The 20,468-nt window shown below is 44.2% G+C and overlaps 1 protein-coding gene across 3 annotated transcripts in view; it reads right to left on the bottom strand.

Moving 5' to 3' along the window:
* anp32b (acidic (leucine-rich) nuclear phosphoprotein 32 family, member B) overlaps positions 1-20,468 on the bottom strand; it is a 51,505-nt gene that overhangs the window by 4,775 nt on the left and 26,262 nt on the right. For 2 of the 3 annotated variants that reach the window (XM_078534985.1, XM_078534984.1), the window contains exons 2-5: positions 18,645-18,794; positions 11,919-12,041; positions 7,420-7,609; positions 5,330-5,448 (exon numbers count right to left, since the gene is read on the bottom strand). In XM_078534985.1, coding sequence (XP_078391111.1) covers positions 5,330-5,448; positions 7,420-7,609; positions 11,919-12,041; positions 18,645-18,794 — 582 coding nt within the window. Of the gene's footprint in view, positions 1-4,573; positions 4,675-5,329; positions 5,449-7,419; positions 7,610-11,918; positions 12,042-18,644; positions 18,795-20,468 lie in introns of all 3 variants that reach the window. The other variant, XR_013574238.1, reaches the window with a different exon arrangement.

Raw genomic sequence — 20,468 nt, 5'->3', positions numbered from 1 at the left:
TTTCTGAAAGTGCCCTCATCATCAAAGCTCTGCAGGAGATGGTCAACTAGTTAAGTTAATTAGTGATAAAGATAAAAACTGCTGGAAATACTCAGCTGGTCAGGCAGCATCTGCAGAGAGAGAAACAGAGTTAACATTTCAGGTCAATAGCCTTTTATCAGAAGTGAAGAAAGGCAGGAACGTTAAGAGTCTTTAAGTCAGTGCAAGAGGGGAAGGGCCAGGAATACCAAAGGGGAGGGTCCGTGATGGGGTGGAGGTCAAGGGAGATTAAATAACAAAAATTTCATAGTGCAAATGGCAATGGGTATAGTAAAGAGAGGCAAGGTGTGTTCAGATGAGGTGTGAATGGCTACACTGCAGCCACCAGAATGCAACGTGAAAGGTTAAAGAAATGAGGTTTCCACTGGTGGAGGACATCCACATATTACCTGGATATTGATGCACCAAACAAAATTAATTCTGCACATGGATGGAGAAAATTAGAGGGAACATTGACGTGGACCCTCCGATTTCACAGGAACTTTCAAAAGGACATGTGGTTGGAGAGGATTAATATGTAGGGTCATGGGGAGAGAGATGGGGTATGGGACTAAATTGGTTGGCTCTTTCGAAAAGAGCCAGCACGAGCATGATGGGCTGAACTGCCTTCCCTTCTGTGCTGTAAGGTCTTCTGATTGGACCTTCACTGATTGCTGAGATTGTGTCCTTTTCACGACCCATGCCCTCAGCTCTAACAAATCTGAAGAGCGCTCCCTCAAAACAAAGTAGGCGTTTGAGCTGGAGATTCAGACAACAGTTTGTTTCTACAATCCTGTGTTGGATAGGGAGCAAATAAACTAATGCAAATCGCCCAGGTCAGAGTAAGGCACAGCTGTCAGAAGAGCAGGAAAAGGCCATTCATCCCCTCAGCGCTGTTCTGCCATTCCGTTAGACCATGGCCGATCTGTATCTTTACTCTATTTACCCACCTTGCTTTAGTAAACTTTAATACACTGACCCAAAAAAAATCTTTAAATCTCAATTTTAAGATTTGCAATTGACCTCCAGCCTCAGCAGCTTTCTGAAGGAGAGAGTTTCCAGGTTTCCACTCCCCTTTGTGTGAAGAAGCGATTCCTGACATCACCCCTGGCTCTAACTTTAAGGTTCTGCCCCCTTGTTCTGAACTTGCCTCCACCACACCTCCAACAGAGGAAATAGTTTCTCTATCTACCATATCAAACTCTTTAACTATCTTAAACACCTCAACACAACTTATATTTATATAGCACCGTTAACAGTAAACATCCCAAGGTGCTTCACAAGAACATTATAAAACAAAGTATGACATTGAGCCACATAAGGAGATCTTAGGTCAGATGACCAAAAGCATGGTCAAAGAGATAGACTTGAAGGAGCGTCTTAAAAGGAGAAGGTGAGATAGAGAGGCGGAGAGGCATAGGGAAGGGATTCCAGAGTTTTGCCATGGCAGCTAAAGGCATGACTACCGATGGTGGGACAATTAAAAAGCAGGGATGCTCAAGAGACCAGAATTTGATGAATGCAGATATCTTGGAGGGCTGTGGGAGTGAAGGAGATGACAGAAATAGGGAGGGGTGAAGCCATGAGGGATTTGAAAGCCTGGATGAGAATTTTAAAATTAAGGCATTGTTTGACCGGGTGCCAGTACAGGGGTGATAGTGGAACGGGACCTGGTACAAGTTAAGACACAGGCTGCAGAGTTTTGGATGATCTCAAGCTTAAGGTGGGGTAGAATGTGGGAGACCAGCCGGGAGTGGGTTCAAACAGTTAGGTTTACAGGTAACAAAAGCATTAATGAGGGTTTTGGCAGCAGGTGAATGGAGACAAGGGCAATGTCAGGTGATGTTATGGAGTTGGAAATATGTGGTCTTAGTGATGGAACAATACAAGGTCAGAAATTATATTTTATACTTGCCTGGGATGTGGGTGTCATCCTAATTGCTCTTGAACTGAGGGCTTGCTAGGCCATTTCAGAGGGCAATTAAGAGTCAACCACATTTTTTTTTTATTTGTTCATGGGGTGCGGGTGTCACTGGCTGGGTCGGCATTTATTGCCCATCCCTATGGGACAGCAGATTTCCTTCCCTAAAGGGCATTAGTGAATCAGATGGGTTTTTACAGTAATCGGCAATGGTTTTGTGGTCATCATCAGAATTACTGAATTCAAATATCACCATCTGGCGTGGTGGGATTTGAACCCAGGTTCCCAGAGCATTACCCTGGGTCTCTGCAATATCAGTCCAGTGGCAATACCACTATGCCACCACCTCTCCCACATTGCTGTGGGTCTGGAGTCACATGTAGGCCAGACCAGGTAAGGATGGCAGATTTCCTTCCCTACAGTACATTAGTGAACGTCAATAGAAGACAGTTTCATGGTCACCATCACTGAGACTAGCTTTCAATTCCAGATTTATTAATTGAATTTAAATTCCACCAGCTGGTGTGGTGGGATTTAGACCCATGTCCCCAGAGTGTTAACCTGGCTCTCTAGATTACTGGTCCAGTGACAGTATTACTATGCCACTGTCTCCCTAATTTATTTCAGGTTAAATATGATGCCAAAGTTGCAAATAGACTGGTTCAGCTACACAAGAGTGTTCAGGGAGGGGGATGGGGATGGAAGAGGACATAAGAGGTTGCAGACGGATATAGATAGGTTGAGTGAGTGGACAAAAATCTGGCAGATGGAGTACAATGTGGGAAAATATGAAGTTGTTCACTTTGGCATGAACAATAAAAAAGCAGAATATTATTTAAACAGAGAACGACTGCATAATTCTGAGGTGTAGAGGGATCTGGGTGTTCTAGTGCATGAGTCACAAAAAGTTAGTATGCAGATACCGCAAGTAATTAAGAAGGCTAATGGAATGGTATCCTTTATTATGAGAGGGATTGAACATAAAAGGAAAGGTGTTATGCCTCAGTTATACAGGGCATTGGCAAGACCAGATCTTGTTTACTGTGTGCAGTTTTGGTCTTATTTAAAGATGGATGTAAATGCGTTGCAGACAGTTCAGAGGAGGTTTGCTAGATTAATACCTGGAATGTGTGGGTTGTCTTATAAGGATAGGTCAGACATACTGGGCTTATTCCCACTGGAGTTTAGAAGAGTGAGAGGTGACTTGATTGAAGTATATAAGATCCTGAACGGTATTGAAAAGGTGGACATGGAAAGAATGTTTCCTCTTGTGGCTGAGTCCAGAACTTGGGGGCACAGTTTTAAAATTAGGGGTCACCCTTTTAGGACAGAGATGAGGAGAAATTCTCTCTCAGGGGGTTGTACGACTTTGGAACTCTCTGCCTCACAAGGCAGTGGAGTTGGGGTCATTGAATATTTTTAAGGTGGATAGATTCCTCTAGATTGATTCCCTTGTCTAACACGAATCTAAGGTTATCAGGGGTAGATGGAATGTGGAATTTGAAACACAAACAGATCAACCATGATCTTATTGAAATTGCGGAGCAGGCTCGAGGGGCCGAATGGCCTACTTCTGCTCCTATTTCATATGTTCATAGTTAGGGAGCGGAGTTTAGAGCAGGGACTGAAAACAATGGTTTTGGTCTTTCCAATATTTAATTAGAGGAAATTTCTATCCACCTAGTACTGGATGTCGGATAAGCAGTCTAATTTAGCAGCAGTGGAAGGATTGAGAGAGGTGGTGGTGAGGCAGAGATGGGTATCATTATCATATCACAACTAGATCATCTGTCAATCTTCTATAATCAAGGGAATGCAAACCTGGTCAATGCAACCTGTCCTTATATTAACATTTTTAGTTCTGGTATCATTCTGCTGAATGTGCATTGCACCCACTGTAAGGCTCATATCTCCTCCCTGAGGTGCAGTGCCCAAAACTGGACACAGTCCTTCATGTAAAGTCTGACCAGAGTTTCACTGCACCACAGCAATGACACCCTCCTCTTTTTATTCCATGGGAAATGGAAAGGAATGGGGCAAAGAAAGTCACTGAATCTTGGAACTAGTAACCAGAAACAGTAATCGATTTAGCTGCACATTATACAGGAGTCCTCACATTGACTTATCCATACAGTACCAATTTTGAAATATAAATCTATGAGAATGGGCATTACAGTAGGTTAGACACTAACCTTTCACCTCGAGGGTCTGGATTCAAATTTTTCACAGACCAATCAGATGAAAGACCCCCCACTCGCAGCCATTGAGGGTCCTACTCACGACTGCCGAAACCTGGCCCAATCTATCCCATGGTAGACACAGCTTTATAGCACATAATCACACATATAAGCAACGTCTTTCAAGACAGCCTGGTTCCTTGTTACACCCCCCTTGCATCATTAGAGCTAAGTCACATTGTTGGGTAAGAGTCGCATCTGACCTGGGAATACTAAACACGGAAAGTGTTCCATTCCCCAATGCTCACCTTAAATGTGCACAAATCATGCATAAATCTACTCCACTTGGAATATCATCCACTCATTTCTACAAAATTTTATCTTTTTATTTCTACAGGTCAATTAAGTTTATAGTTCAACAGTTCACTACTAAATGTGGAGAAGTTGGCTCACAGACCTGAAACGTTAACTCTGTTTCTCTCTCCACAGATGCTGCCAGACCTGCTGAGTTTTTCCAGCATTTTCTGCTTTTATCATGGAGAAGCTGGAATTGTTCTCCTAGGAGCAGAGAAGATTAAGGGGAGGTTTGACAGAGGAGCTCAAAATCATGAAGGGTTTTGATAGAGTAGATAAGGAGAAACGGTTTCCATTGGCCAGAGGGTTGGTAACCAGGGGACACAGGTTGAAGATAACTGGCTAAAAAAAAAATCAGTGTAGAGATGGTGAGAATTTTTTTCTTTACACAGCAGGTTGTTACGATCTGGAATGCGTTGCCTGAAAGCAGATTCAATAAGAACTTTCAAAGGGATTTGAATATAGACTTGAAAAGGAAAAAAATTGCAGGGCTTTGGGGAAAAAGCAGGGAAATGGAACTAATTGGATAGCTCTTTCAAAGTGCCAGCTCAGATGCAATGGTCTCCATCTGGACTGTATGATTCTATAATAACCGCAAATCTCACCTCTTTAATCATTACCTGCTGTGCTGATTTCAACATCTTATCACTTTCAACAACCATAAGTAAAAAAAATCAAAAGTTCCCATTCCTGAAGATTTTAACCAGCTTTAAACAGTGCAACTTAAAACACCAGAGCCAAGCTTTTCAATATGAACCTCAAAATTATTAATAAAAAAACAATGTAGACTCCACAGCCAGTGCTAAAAGCAAGCATCAAAGGCGGCAGGACTGGCTTGATATTTCCATTGAGTTCTTACCTCTTCCTCTGCACTGACTTCATCTTCGTCATCTTCCCCTTCTTCATCTTCCTCCTCTTCATCGTCAAGTTCTTCTTCTCCATCTTCTTCTTCATCTTCCTCCTCCTCTTCCTCTCCTTCTACAAGTGATTAAACAAAAATCTTCAAATTTTTCCATGGAAACCTTACTATTCACCCGTGGCAAGTTTACACTTTCTAACATGGCCTGTAACTGGGAGGTCACACAATCTCCACAAGCCTGGTATAAATCTGTGACAGCTGCCCAGGACAAAGATCCCATTCCAACAGCTTGATTACTTGAAAGGCCTCATCGTGTTTTTTTAATCCCTTTCAATGACACTCTTTTGCCTTGTCATTCAGATTAGGAGAATATAAATGGAATAGAAGGACGCAATTGTCTTTAAGTCGTAATATATTTCTGGGAAGATTTCAACACATCCACTTAATTAAACCGTCACTCTCAACCATAGCACCTCACAAACATTTTTGCTAATAAAAACAGAAAGCCCAGGAAAAACTCAGCAGGTCTGGCAGCATCTGTGGAGAGAGAAGCAGAGTTAATGTTTCAAGTTCAATATGACTCTTCTTTGGAAAAGTTTTGGATGATCTCAAGTTTACGTGAGGGTAGAATGTGGGAGACTGGCTGGGAGTGCATTGGAATAGTCAAGTCTAGAGGGAACGAAGTTCTGAAGCAGATTGGACACCTATTCTACACATTAATCACTCCACAAGTTCACTCCATCCTCATCCATCCAAACATGGTCATGGACATGCACACAAACTCCTGCAGGGAACTTGATTTTCGGCATGGTTCTACGTTTGAAAATTACCATAGGCGTTAATTCTGCTCCGTCAGCCATGCAGGCTGGTACCACTGCTTCCTTATGTCTTGTCATTTTCACTAGAACCGCTTTCAAACCTTTCCACTCCACAGTTCGGCTGCTGGGCACATCAAATTCATAGGTGTTTCATCCACATTGCTGATGTGACACAATGGGTACTTGTGTCTTTGCTGCAGTCTGATTAAGAAGCACTGGAAACTGGTCATTTTCATATCGAGGTCTTTTGGTAGTCTCCGAAAGTTCTTGGTCTTCTGCCGCAACACTAGACTGTTTCGTTCTATTAAGTGGTTACACCAACTATTTGTTAGTCTGAAATCTTTAATAATACAAACAGAAAATGCTGGATAAACTCAGGTGGTCTGGCAGCATCGGTGGAGAGAGAAACAGCGTTAATGTTTCAAGTCCGTATGAGTCTTCTTCAGAGCTGCAAATCTTTTGAGTCTGAAATCTTTGCCTGACTTGGGGTTTGACTTGGCCTGCTTAAGGGCGTACACACATTGCATTTCTGGTGACAAAGTAACCATTCTGTTGATTTTCGAGGCACCATTCCGACACACGCTACTCAAGATCAGAGCAGTGGCTGGTCGCTGTTCTCATGGCACATTTGGTCTTGGGACATCGTCTTCAGGGCAGATTCCTCCTTCTTCCATTCTCACACCAGTTTTTCACTAACACCGGGTTACCTCACTGCAGCATTGGTTATTTGACGAGATAGCGAGTATTACAAATTTTAGCTTGAAATCAGCTTCGTACTTCATTTGTTTTTTTGGAAGGCACATTTCTCTTCGTCATTCGCCACACAAGGTCTGCTCCATGTGGGCATGTCTTAATCTCCCACGGATCTTTGCAGTACAACCTATATCGCTTGCTTGATCCCTTGTGGCCAGTTATAGTGAAAGTAAATTATGCATTTGTGGGGTGAAATATTGAGGCTGAATACTAGTGCAAGTTTAGCAAGGGTGAAGGGGGAGGAGGGATTCAATTTATATGTCAAGGATATGCAAAAACACAATTTTTGGGGCTGGAAAAATGGGGTCATCTTATATACCAAGTTGACTTATACGCCACAATCTATGGTAATTGTGCAGCTCTTTCAAAGAGCCAGCACATACACAACGGGCCAAATGGCCTCATTCTGTGCTGTTTCGTTCTATATGAGAGAGAAACAGAAGTTAGATTTACACATCATTACATAGTGCACCAATTTAGCATTCGTATTGGTTTGTCCCCTAGAACAACGGCCGTTACCTTCATCATCCTCGTCATCATCAACCCCATCAGCTTCCGCATCTGAGTCAGGAGCTTCCCGATCTTCCTGATCGTAGCCATCCAGGTACATGAGCTGTGGGAGGAGCTTGAACACACTTTCTCTGTAGTCGTTCAAGTTTGTCACTTCACAGTTAAAAAGATCCAGACTCTTCAAGTTTTCTAACTTTTTCTGTGAAGGAAACATCACATTGAATTTACAGCACAGAAACAGGCCATTTGTCCCAACTGCTTCAAGCCAGTGTTTATGCTCCACCCAAGCCTCTTCCCAAACTTACTTCATCTCACCCTATCAGCATACCCTTCTGTTCCTTTCTCCCTCATGTGTTTATTCAGCTTCCCCCTAAATGTATCTGTACTATTCACCTCGACCACTCCCTGTGGTAGCAAGTTCCATATTCTCACCACTCTTTGGATAAAGATGATTCTCTTGAATTCCCAATCGGATTTATTAGTGACTCTCTTACATTGATGGCCTCTAGTTCAGGCCCTATCTGCAACAGGAAACATTTTCTCCACGTCTAACCTATCAAGCCATTTCATTATCTTAAAGCATCTCTAGCAGCTCACCCCTCAGTCTGCTCTTCGCTAAAAGTTTTTAAACAGAGTTCCTGCCCAGTGATTCTGGCGCAAATTGCGGCCAAAACTAGGTCCACTTTGAAAAGTACTCCCCTGAGTTTCTGCACAAAATCATTTACATCACAGTGAATGTAAAATCAGCCATGATCCAGTGCAACCGGATGGCATTTATTTAAATAATTTTTTTTTTTTAATTGCTTTTCAAAAGATGCTCTTCGATATATTTAAGAACAGTAACTTGGTAAAGTTTGATTAATTCAGCTGAGAATGAGTTCATCGCAAATAAAGTTTTTTTTTTACTCAGAGTGTTAATCCATCAACCGTGAGTAACCCAAAATTGACTTAAAAACTAGACAACCACCTAATGAACAGAAAACTTATTTTATGTTTACATTGGGTCATTGGTTCCTAAAGTTTCATTCAAAACCTTTAACAACGTAAGAACATTGCGTCCAAAAAATACTTCTTCGTTTTTAAGAGTCTCCTCAGAGGTTTGTAAACGAGGGCAATTAACAGAAACCCCCAATGGGGAGTGACTCGACCCAAGTCCATAGCCAATTTTGTGGACGGGGCCTGCTTCTAGATAGATGTGCTTAGAACTAGATCAAAAGCTAGTGGAAACCTCAGTTGCCCTGAACGAAGATTAAAATTCTACAATCCTTTCCACCGGTTACGGTGAGAAACCATCGCAGCCAAGTGGCAACTCCAGGCCCATGGTGTTTGATTGTCCGTCTTGGCAGGAAATGAAAAGGGGTCTGGGGGAAAGGGAGGCAGTGTTCCTGGGGCATACCCCTTTACAGGAATATTCAGACAGATACAACTGCATCGCTGGCAAAAGAGTGGCCATCACTTCCTGAATATGTTCCAAACATGCCACCGTTAAAACTTTCTTGACGATTAAAACGAATCAATTACACAGAGGTTACAATAATTTGCAATGCTGTTAGGAAATTGTGAGAATTCTTTGCAGCCTATTGTATGGATTAAATCCTCTTATTACTTGTGAAGATAGATTTTTAAAAAAATATTTTGGGAATATGGTGGTATTCTGTAAAGAAGGGTGTGTGTGTGTGTGTCCGTGATTAATTAAACTCAGGGTGGGCGGGGGGAGGAAGTTTAGTAAAGACAGCTTGCCTGTGGTAACAGAGATGAAAGGTAAAGGTGCTGGATGCACGCATTTGTAATGAGGGACTATGGTGAAGTTGGAATTACAAGTAAATACATTGGGTTTTAAAATTAGCATTATAGGATAAGTAGGGTCTTGACTTTTCAGCTGTTGAATTTCAAAAGGGAGTTTAGAAGTGACAAGGAACTTATACAATTTACAAAAATTTCTTAGGTAAACAAGAGTAGGTTATTAAATTTTATTTGACCCAAAAGTGGAGGTAAAAGGAAAACATGAAAGCTTTTTATATTTTGGAAAAGTTGCGTTCAAAGAGGTGCTTAGGACAATGGAATCTAAGATGAAAGGGGGAAAGGATATTTAAGGAAAGATGTTTTGTTGAGTTCTGGTGTAACTGTGTTGGGAGAGGTCCTGAGACCAGATCTGTGCTGGGAGAAGGTGTGAAAGTTGTGAATTTGAAGCAGCCATCGTGTTTTCAAGCCAGAGAAGCCTTTGTTCTCAGGAAGCAGTCTGTTTCTGAACCTTTCTTTTGGATTTCCACAGCAGAGTGGAAGAGCGCGAGAAGTCGCGTGGTATACCTTTACTAAAGTGGCAGCAGTTTTTGCCTTGGGTAACATTACTGGATTTTTACGGTTAAAAATCTATAAGGGCGCTGTTGCCAGGCAGTTTACTTGTGTCTTCTGACCATGTGGGGTTTTTTTTTTGGGATGTTTTGGAAGTCTGTTTCAACTGTATAAATTTAATCTTATGCTGCTTATGTATTTTTTCTTCCTCTTGTAAATAAATCCTTTAATGTTTTAAAATCCTAAAGGTGTTACTAGAGTTCTATGCTTCTGGGATCAGTAGCTTTCTCTCCTCGTTTTCAAAGTACAAGAAAAAGCGTATGATCAGTAAGACAGGGTTCCCTCTGGGGCCTGGTGTGTTTGGCAAGTAACATCAGCTCTGGTTGTAACATTAGTCAACAGTTTCAATTATTGTAAATGGAGCAGTAATGGCAAAATGCAAGAAGAGGAACAAAAAGCAACCTTTACAAAGTTCAAACGGGATGAGAAACTACTGGGAAGAATAGAGAAACCAACAAACCAAAATGTAGAGAAACGCAGAAGGTAAAGAGGGATGTAGTACTAAACTTGCAGGGCTACAAGGATCGAGTGGGGAGTGGGACTGACTGAATTACTCTGCAGGGAGCAGGGAACTCGATGGGCTGAATAGCCTCCTTCTGTGTTGTAAATGGCTCAATGATTCTATAAATGAGCATGGCCTTCAGGAGAGAGAGAGAGAGAGACAGACAGACAGACAGATAGACGGACAGAGAAGGAAATAATTTAAATTTCTATCACGGCTTCCACCACCTCAGGAGCATTTAACAGCCAAGGAAGTACTATTTGAAGTGCAGTCACTGTTGTAACGTAGGAAACATGGCAGCCAATTTGTGCACAGCAAGCTCCCGCAATTTGATAATGACCATATAATCTGTTCTTTTTATGCAATGTTGATTCAAGATAAATATTGGTCATGATACTGTAGTAACTACCCTGTTCTTCTTCAGAGTAGTGCCGTGGGATCTTCTGCACACACCCAAGAGGGCGGGGGGAGGGGGGGTCCTCAGTTTAACGCCTAATCTGAAAGACAGCACCTCCGGCAGTGCAGCACTCTCTTGGTACTGCATTGTGCTCAACAACTTGAACTCACAACCTTCTGAATCAGGGGTGAAGGTGTTAGCCACTGAGTCATGACTGACACATTGAAACAATAAGATAAACAACCAAAGCTAGAAGATTTTACCAGGATGCGAATCGAAACTGAAGATGAGCCAAAATGAATTAACATCCCAAATGTTTATCTCCTGAAAGTATTCATCAGCATTTCACCCATCACCACTATCACTTTGATATCACCTTGTTGCCAGCTATGGCTCAGATGGTATCGCTCTCACATCTTGTAGATGATACACACTGTTGGCAGGGTGCACCGGTGGCAAAGGGGGTGGACGTTTCAGGCGGTGGATGGGGTGCCAATCAAGCGGGGCTGCTTTGTCCTGGATGGTGTCAAGTTTCTTGAGTGTTGTTGGAGCTGCACTCATCCATCACACTCCTGACTTGTGATTAGTGAGGGTTTGGGGACCCGAGCGAGATGAGGCTGGGGAGGATCTGGTTTTAAAGGCCGGGTTGGGGGAGGCACAAAGTGGAGCACCATCTTGGCAGGGTGCCCCTAATGGGCACAGGGGACCCCCAAGGAGGTACTCCCATCCTTCCTTCCCGCCTTTTACCCCCAGTAGGAAAGGTAGCGGACTGGCCACTTTCCTTCTGCCTTCCCCCACCCACCGGCAGCAGAGGTGGACATAGGCCTTTAGCAGGTCATTAACTGGCTAGTTAAGGGTCTCAATAAGCCTAAAGGTGGGCGGGCTGCCTGATGCCCCACTCGCCTACTGTAATAAGTGGGACAGGTGGGCACGGAGGCAGTGGACTAGCCACCCATTTTATTTTATGTGTCCACCCACCTTTAAATAGGCTGGCAGGGGGCTGTAATGCTGTAATATCCACCCGCTCCCGCCCCCCCCCCTCCCCTCCACCATGTCTATATTTAGTTTAACTCAGGTGGTTTGCTTTAGATTAATGCAACGGCATTCATCATCGACATCACATTCTAGAAAAATCTGCTGACCTTCTGCGAAAGAAAACAGCAGATTGCAACATCCTGACAGCCAGCAGGTGCAGAGAGAGCGTACAACAGACATTTTAAAGACTCAACAACAGAAAGAACAAAAAAAGCAAGGTACCAGAGGTTCCAATGTACTGATGTCTTTGAGTTTGTTTCCACTGAGGTTTAGATGTGTGAGATTTGGAAGTTTCTCCGCTAAGATATCCAATCCTCCAGAAATCCTGTTGTCACTTAGCTCGAGCTGGGATTATATGTATAAAAAAAAAGTTTCCATGAATTAAAAAAAATCAACTTGCATTTATATAGCACCTTTTAATGGACCTAAAGATTCCCAGGTTACACACAAAGCCCTAGTGAACAAGATTTAGCACTGACCCACATAAGGAGCTACGTTAGGGCAGGTGACTAAAAGCTTGGTCAAAGGGTTAGACTTTAAGAACTTTCTTAAGGAAGAGAGAGATGGAGAGGTGGAGTAGTTAGGGGCTCAGGCAGCTGAAGGAGTGACAAAAACCGGGGATGTTCAAAGAAGAGGAGAAGTGGAGAAGCGCAGTGATCTCAGAGGGTTGAAGAGCTGGAGGAGGTTACAGAGATGGGGGGGGGGCTGGGGGGTTGAACACAAGAATGAAAAGCTTAAAATAGGCATGTTGCTGGACCGGGAGCCAATGTGGATCAATAAGCACAGAGATGTCCGGTGAATGGGATTTAGCGCGAGTCAGGATACAGGCTGCAGGATGAGCTGGACTTTATGGAGAGTGGGGGAGGTGGGAGGCTGGCCAGGAGAGCGTTGGAACAGTCGAGTCTTGTGGTAACAAAGACATGGGGCAACATTTTCCCCCCGCTGGGGAAGGAAGTGCAGGAGCGGGTGCAGGAGTGGGCGCAGGCGGGCGGCCAGCCTGTCTTCCAATCATTTTACGTGGGCAGGCCAATTAAGGCCCGCCCAGGGTGACATCGGCCAGGAAGGGTTATGCGCTCCCAGTGCGGGTGGGGAGATTCCCTCAGCCGGGAGTGCGCTCTTTCCCGCATGCGCGTGGAAGAGTGCACAGATCGCACTGAGGCTAAGTGCAGCCTCAGAGAGATCAGCTCTGATTGAAAACTTCAAATGAAGCTGATAAAAAAATTTCCCTGCCACGTCCCCTCGTGTGACACTGTCACATGAGTTGGGACATGTCCATAACTTTTATTGAAACATTTCATAAAAATTTAAATACCCTCATGAAACCTCATCCCGCCCGTGTGGATGAGGTTTGATGCTTTTCCCGAGGCCCACCAGGGCTCCCGGCCTGCCCGCCAACCTTAAGGATGGACGGGCAGGCCCATTAATCATCTTAATTAGTTTTTTTAATGGCCTTAATAGGCCGAACTGCAAATCTAAATGACGCAGGGTGACGTTGGGACACACGCCCAACGTATCGCCCGGGTCATTTTACGCAACGGCGAGCGGGCCCCGCCCCCACTTGCCGACCGGAAGATGCTGCCCATGGATGAGCTGAGACTGGTGTGAGGGGGTGGGCGATACCACAGAGGTGGAATTCGGCAGTCATGGTGATGGATGAGGATACTGAGTTGCAAGCTCCATCCAGGGTCAAAGAGACCTTGAAAGACTGATTCACTGCGTACACCAAGTGAAGGATTTGGGCATATTACTGTTAAATGCACGGTATGCAATTAAATGGAGAATTGAATGTAAACTAAGTAAACCGCATGCAGGAAAGATGAACAGAACAATTATTGGAAGAATAGAATTGTCCAAAATCTACAAAGGAAAACATTTACAGAAATCTGGGGTGGGGGGGGGGGGAAACTTGCATTTCTACAGCACCTTTCTCAACCTCATGACATTCCAAAGTGTTTTACAGCCTCTGAAATAATTTTTGAAGTGTAGTCACCGTTGTAATGCGGACCAATTTGCACACAGCAAGCTCCCACACACAGCAACGAGATAATGACCAGATAATCCGCCATTTTTTTTTTAAGGTATTGGTTGAGGGATACATATTAGCCATGATGCCAACGACAACCCCCCTGCTCTTCTTCAAAATAGAACTGTAGGATCTTTTAAGCCCACGAGAACATACGGGGCCTTGGCTTAGTGTCTCATCCAGAAGATGATACTCCCGACAGGGGACAGGTGTGGATCAGGCTCACTAAGGGGTTTTAGATCCCCATCCATTATTAACCAATATTAAATGTAACCAGGACGATACCCTTCATGACTCAAAACACTGGTAGTGGCACATAGCCTGGAGTGAGTGGGTTGTCTTATGAGGAAAGGTTGGACAGACTGGGCTCGTTTCCGCTGCAGTTTAGAAGAGCGAGGGGTGATTTGATTGACGTATATAAGACCCTGATCGGCCTCGACAAGATGGATGTCGAAAGGATGTTTCCTCTTGTGGGTGAGTCCAGAACAAGGGGGCACTGTTTTAAAATTAGGGGTCGCCCATTTAGGACAGAGATGAGGAGAATTTTTCTCTCTCGGAGGGTTGTACGACTTTGGAATTCTCTGCCTCAGAAGGCGGTGGGGGTGGGGTCATTGAATATTTTTAAGGCAGAGGTAGGTATATTCTTGTTAGACAAGGGAATCAAAGATTATCGGGGTTAGATGGGAATGTGGAAATCAAAACACAAGAAGATCAGCCATGATCTTATTGAATGGTGGAGCAGGCTCGAGGGGCCGAATGGTCTACTCCTGCTCCTATTTCTTATGTTCTTATAGACAGAGGGTGGGTTGCAAAGGCACTTGAAGAAACTACACAGCTGGAGATAAATGTAAAATTCCCATGTAAAGTTCTGCACGATAGTCATAGATGTGTCTCTAAGTTAGCCAAGAAGGGAATTGAATTGCTTGATTGGAGACGAAATAAAAACATAATAAAAGATATAAAACTTCCAAAGAATTAATTCAAAGAAGAGCATGGGAGTTCTCCCTGGTGACCTGGCCCATATCAATCTGTCAATCAAAGCCACTAAAACAGCCAATGGCCTGGCTGTTATCGAACTGCAGTTGTGGGATTTTGCTGTGCACAGATTGGCTGCTATGTTTCCTACATGACAACAGTACCTATGCTTCAAAAAGCACTTGGCCGGCGGTAAAGCGTTTTGGGGCATCCTGAGGTTATAAAACTTGCGAGAGGAATGGCCAGTCTTTCTTTCTCTTCAACCTGCATCCTCTACCACCTAGAAGAACAAGGAGGGCAGGCGCAAGGGAACACCACCGCCCCCCAAGTTCCCCTCCAAGCCCGACACCACCTTGGATTGGAAATCTAACATCGTCCCTTCATTGTTGCCGGTTTTTAAAAACCTGGAAACACCCCCCCGCCCCCCCCCGCAAAAGAGCACAGTGGGAGCACATTCCCCATATGGACTGCGGCAGTTCAAGAATAAGACAGCTCACTACCTTTTCAAAAAGGATGGGCAATAAATACCGGCCTTGCCAGCAACACTCAAAAACCGAGCATGATTGAAGGAAAAACACAGGTGTGCAAGAGTTCGGGCAAAATTGGGCCTTCACCTCAAGCTATAACCAATAGAGTAACAGCAGCCAGCCTGTAAATACCAGACTGAATTAACACAGATGAGACCAAACACACTACAATACAGCGCTCAAACCCATTATCCCATTGGGTTACTCCCCACGGCCAACATCATTGCAGTTTGAACTTTTAATGCATTTTGTATAGAATTTACAGTATGGAAACAGGCCATTCAGCCCAACTGGTCCATGCTGGTGTTTATGACCCACACAAGCCTCCTCCTACCCTTCTTCATCTCACCCTATCAACATATCCAATTGGTCCAAGTGGACCGTTTGCTGTGCTGTAAATACTGGGTAATAATATTCTATTCTACTGGGTAATAATAATAATAATAATGATGTCAATTTTGTGAATTGATAATGCTCCTTTGAACCACTCTGGTTGTTAAAAGCGCTATATGAATCCAAGCTGTTTTGAAGTAATTCTTCAACGCCGAGTGCTGAACTTCTCACTATTTATTTACCAGCTGTGCTGTCAGACTTTAATCGCATCATCCAATGCCCTTTGAAGTTAAATTTGGCCAACCCAGTGTAAATTTGCAGTGCACGTCTCTGATTTTAATCATTCCACCATTGGTGGCCCTGCCTTCAAATGCCTAGGTTCCAAAGCTTCGGAATTCCCTCCCTAAATTTCACTGCCTCATGACCTCTCTCACTCCTCCTTTAAGATGCTCCTTAAAAGCTAGCTCTTTTACCAAGCTTTGAGGCCCCTGACCTATTACTGCCTTCCATGGTTCAGTGTTAAATTTTGTCTGATAAGACTCCTGTGAAGTGCCTTAGGTGGCTGACTCTGATACCCTATACAAATGCAGGCTGTTGTTTTGGAGGTTTAGTATGTAACTTCAATCTCGCTCACATGTTAAAACTGTGGAGATGCAATTGCTCACATTTTGCGGGGGGGGTGGGAAAAAACTGATGGTAAATACAGTAGCACAATCCAGTAACTTTACACTAGTAATTATAAGAACATTATCTTGGTGATATAATTAAGACATGTCAGGTTTTGGAAATGATCCAAAATAGTGCATTCGCTTTTGTGACCATAAAGCCTTTAGTGTCAAATAGAGACAATGCCACAATACCAGATGATTAAATCTTCCTGATTGTCTGAGCACCCGTCAACATTAGTAACATAAAAAGGCTGCCCACAGATTTGAAAAGGAAGGGGAGACCCTTAAATAATCCGAAAGGTGAAGATTAATGAAACAATTTTGTTTAAACCACAGCTTGAGTCACATGTTGCAGTGAAATGATGGGTACAGGTTCCTGCCTCCCTCCCCCTATTACATCTGACAATATTCAGACGTAGAATTACATGGAATTTACTGCACAGACACAGGCCATTCAGCCCATCTAGACTATGGTGGTGTTTATGATCCAAAGGAGATTCCTTCCACCCTATCTGCATATCCTTCTATCCCTTTCTCCCTCCAGCTTCCCCTTAAATGTATCTATATGATTCACCTCGACCTCTCCCTGTGGTAGTGAGTTCCACGTTCTCGCCACTCTCTGGGTAAAGAAGTTTCTCCTGAATTCCCGATTGGATTTATTAGTGACTATCTAATATTGACTATCTTATCATAGTTCTTCTAACAAATGGAAACGTATTGTTTACACCAAACATATCCAACATTTTCATAATCTTTAAGACTTCTATTAGGTCATCCCCTCAGTCTTCTACAAGTGAAGATGCTAAAAATATTGACTTTGAGTATTGCTGAAAAAAGACATGCGCCTGAATCTTACGTTTAATCGGCCGCAGGCGATCGGCGGGCCAGTAAGCGGACAAGAAATGCGCTTCCACCTTCGATCGGCCCCGAACGCAATTTCGCACTGACTGGCCAATTAACGGCGGGGGTCAAGAGAGCGTGCGCCAGCATGAAACATGTGCTGAGAAAGCTTTCTCGCTGCTGAGGGTAGGCAGGGAGAGGGTGGCCATCGACAAAAGTGTGCGTGTGGGTGGGCGCTTGTAGCAGCATGGGGGAGGGAGCATGCGTGTCCCAGTGTGGGCACAGGGCCCTGCGCGCGTGTCAGAGCAGGGGGGGGAAGGGGGAAGAGGGCGCGTGGGGGGGGGGGGGGAAGAGGGCGCGCGCGGGGGGGGGGGAAGGGGGAAGAGGGCGCACGGGGGAGGGGTAGGAGGGGAAGGGGGAAGAGGGCACGTGGGCGAATGAAAATGAGGCGTTATCCCTCCACTAGTTCCATAGACACAGGTGGAATTTTCCACAAACAGATCGGATTCATCTTTATCCTCCCCATTTACCCCAACAGATGCACAGATTGGAGTCACCATCAGGAGCTGTGGCTCAGTCAGTCATCAGGTGTTTACAGCACCATTCTACAGAATGAAGCACATTACCCAAAATAACATCCCCAGTGCAGTACTGAGGGAGTGCTACACTGTTGGAGATGCCGTCTTTTAATAAAACTTAAAACTGAGGCTTCACCTGCACATTCAGGTGGATGTAAAGGATCTCATGGCCATTGTTTTCAACAAGAGCAAAGGAGTTCTCCCAATGTCCTCACCAATATTTACCCCTCAAGCAACATCACTAAAAAAAACAAAGATTAGCTTCATGTCACACTTCTATTTTGGGAGCTTGCTATGCCCAAATGCATTTCCTACATTAGGGACTGGACTTTCAACATTGAGGTGCAAAACTCAAATCTGGGAAACCTGCTGACTCAGCAGACACCCCTACACACACGATATTAACTCAGGGCAGCAGGGGCATGAACAAGTTGGGCCCACTGCCTCTGGAGGCCGTTCATGGGCAGATATAAGGTGGACAAGCGCCAAGGCCAGCTGGTTAAAAGACCTGCCTCAATTCACTGAGTCTTCGGCCCTCTAGCCCTCGTTCCCAACCCACCCACCATGCCCCCTCATACCACCATGCCCCCTCATACCACCATGCCCCCTCATACCACCATGCCCCCTCATACCACCATGCCCCCTCATACCCCTCCATTTAAAGGCTCCGGAGATGACCAACGCCATGAAAATGGGGCTGATGATAGTGACTGGCTTTGAAAAATATTTCATTGGTCGCAAAGCGCTTTGGGATGTCCTGAGGTTATGAAAGGCGCTATAGAAATGCGAGTCTTTCTTTTTTTTGCGGGCGGTCCAATTAATGGCCTTACAAGAGAGGGTGGGATTGAGATTCCTCTTGCTAGAAGATCTTGAGTGACCATTCCTCACATAAAAATATAAGCTAATCGTACCTGACCACATCCTGAACATTACACTGTTATGACATAACGAAAAGACATCTTTTCCACCAACTCAGGTCAATGGTCACCATGCTCAAGACTCACCTTCTTCAGTTTGGGAAGGCGAAGGAGATTTGCGACGGACATCAACCCAACATTTATCAAGCTAAGGAACTCCAGGTTCTCAAACTCAGCCGTCAGCCCTTCGATTTTACCTTCATTCGATCTGCAGTTGTCAAGGACAAGCTCTCGCACCTGGAACAAAGCAAAGATGATTTAGCAAACAAGGCCCTTGCTGTAAAAATAAAGCCCAAACACAAAACCGTCTCACGACAAGGTTTCTGCACTAGGGTCAAAAAATTCAGTAAGCAGACAAAGACGGATTCATCTTATATTTTTGTGCCTTTACTGAGAATCATAGCTGCACAGAAATAGACCATTCAGCCCATCATGCCTGTACTGGTTCACTGTGTCTGGGGGCTTAAATGCAATTCAAACCTGCCTTCCAGCACTGACATCGTAACAAAGTTAATCCTAGTGTTGAATTAACTACACCACTTACTGCAACACATCTGTTAAAAAGACAAGTAAAATAACCCACATAGAGCACAGGAGGAGGCCAGTCAGCCCACTGACTCTGTGACGGTATATTAAAGAGCTATCCAAATAATCCCACTTTCCCAGCTCTTTTCCTGCGGCCCTGCAAATTTTCTTTCCCTTTGTATTCAATTCCCTTTTGAAGATTCTTATTGAATCTGCTTCCAGCGCCCTCTCAGGCAGCACATTCCAGACCACAACAACTCGCTGTGTAAAAAAAGCTCCTCATCGTTTCGTATGGTTCTTTTGCCAATTATCTTCAATTTGTGTCCCTCTTACTGACCCTCCTGCCACTGGAAACAATTTCTCCTTATTGACTCTATCAAAACTCTTTACAGTGTGTACACGTGGAGGTGGTGGCTATGTACCCACACTGATGCGTTTTGCTTAGCAAAATTGCATTCTGATTTATTGCGTTTAGGTTTCCAGTATTACAAAGTAGCGACATAGATAGAAGAGTCAAAATAAGGGTCAGAAAAACATCCTCCCACTTTACACTCTCCATAAACCGGACCTATGCAAACTCTGCTGCCTGCATCCTAAGTGCCATTCATCCATTACCCCTGCGCCCGCTGATCTCCATTAGCTCCCAATTAAGCAATGCTGCAATTTGAAAATTCTCAACTTTATTTTCATGTCCCTCCATGGCCTCCCCCCACCTCGATCTTTGTAACCTCCTCCAATCCTACAACTCTCTGAGATCGCTGCACTTCTCCAATTCCGGGCTCTTCCGAATCGCCAATTTTAATTGTTGCACGCTTGGCAGCCGTGACTTCAGCAGCCTAGGCCCTAAGTTCTGGAATTCCCACACTAAATCTCCCTGCCTCCCTACTTCTTTCTCCTTTTAAGAGGATCAATAAAAGCTACCTCTCTAACCAAGCTTTTGGTCACCAGCTCTGAGGCTTACGAGGCTTTGAGTGATGAGCTACCGTGTGATACAGATGACAGGGTTCGTCCTCACAGTTCGCTATGTCTGTATATGTATGGGCTGCCGAAGGGACACACAAAAGTGATTTTTCCTTACGCTCTATGACCAGTCCTGCACAACATGAATTGACCAAATGGTCGGGTGAATTGTTATAACCAGTTTTGACCAAGTTTTCCACAAACACAGTAAAGGAGTCCTCCATATTTGCGAAGGTCATACAGGACTTGCATATTGATAGCAATCCTAGGTCCATGTGCTCATTTGACATTGCTAGCCTATTCACCAATGTTCCACTTAAGGAAGCCATAGGTATTTGCGCTGCAGCGCTATATCATGGCAATCTAGACCCACCACCATAGCGTCAATCAGTATTCATTATTCAATATTCATCGAACTTATGGGGC

This window comes from Cetorhinus maximus, unplaced genomic scaffold (assembly GCF_964194155.1).
Source record: "Cetorhinus maximus unplaced genomic scaffold, sCetMax3.hap1.1 HAP1_SCAFFOLD_184, whole genome shotgun sequence".
Classification (NCBI taxonomy): domain Eukaryota; kingdom Metazoa; phylum Chordata; class Chondrichthyes; order Lamniformes; family Cetorhinidae; genus Cetorhinus; species Cetorhinus maximus.
This window is presented reverse-complemented; position numbering and strand designations above follow the sequence as displayed.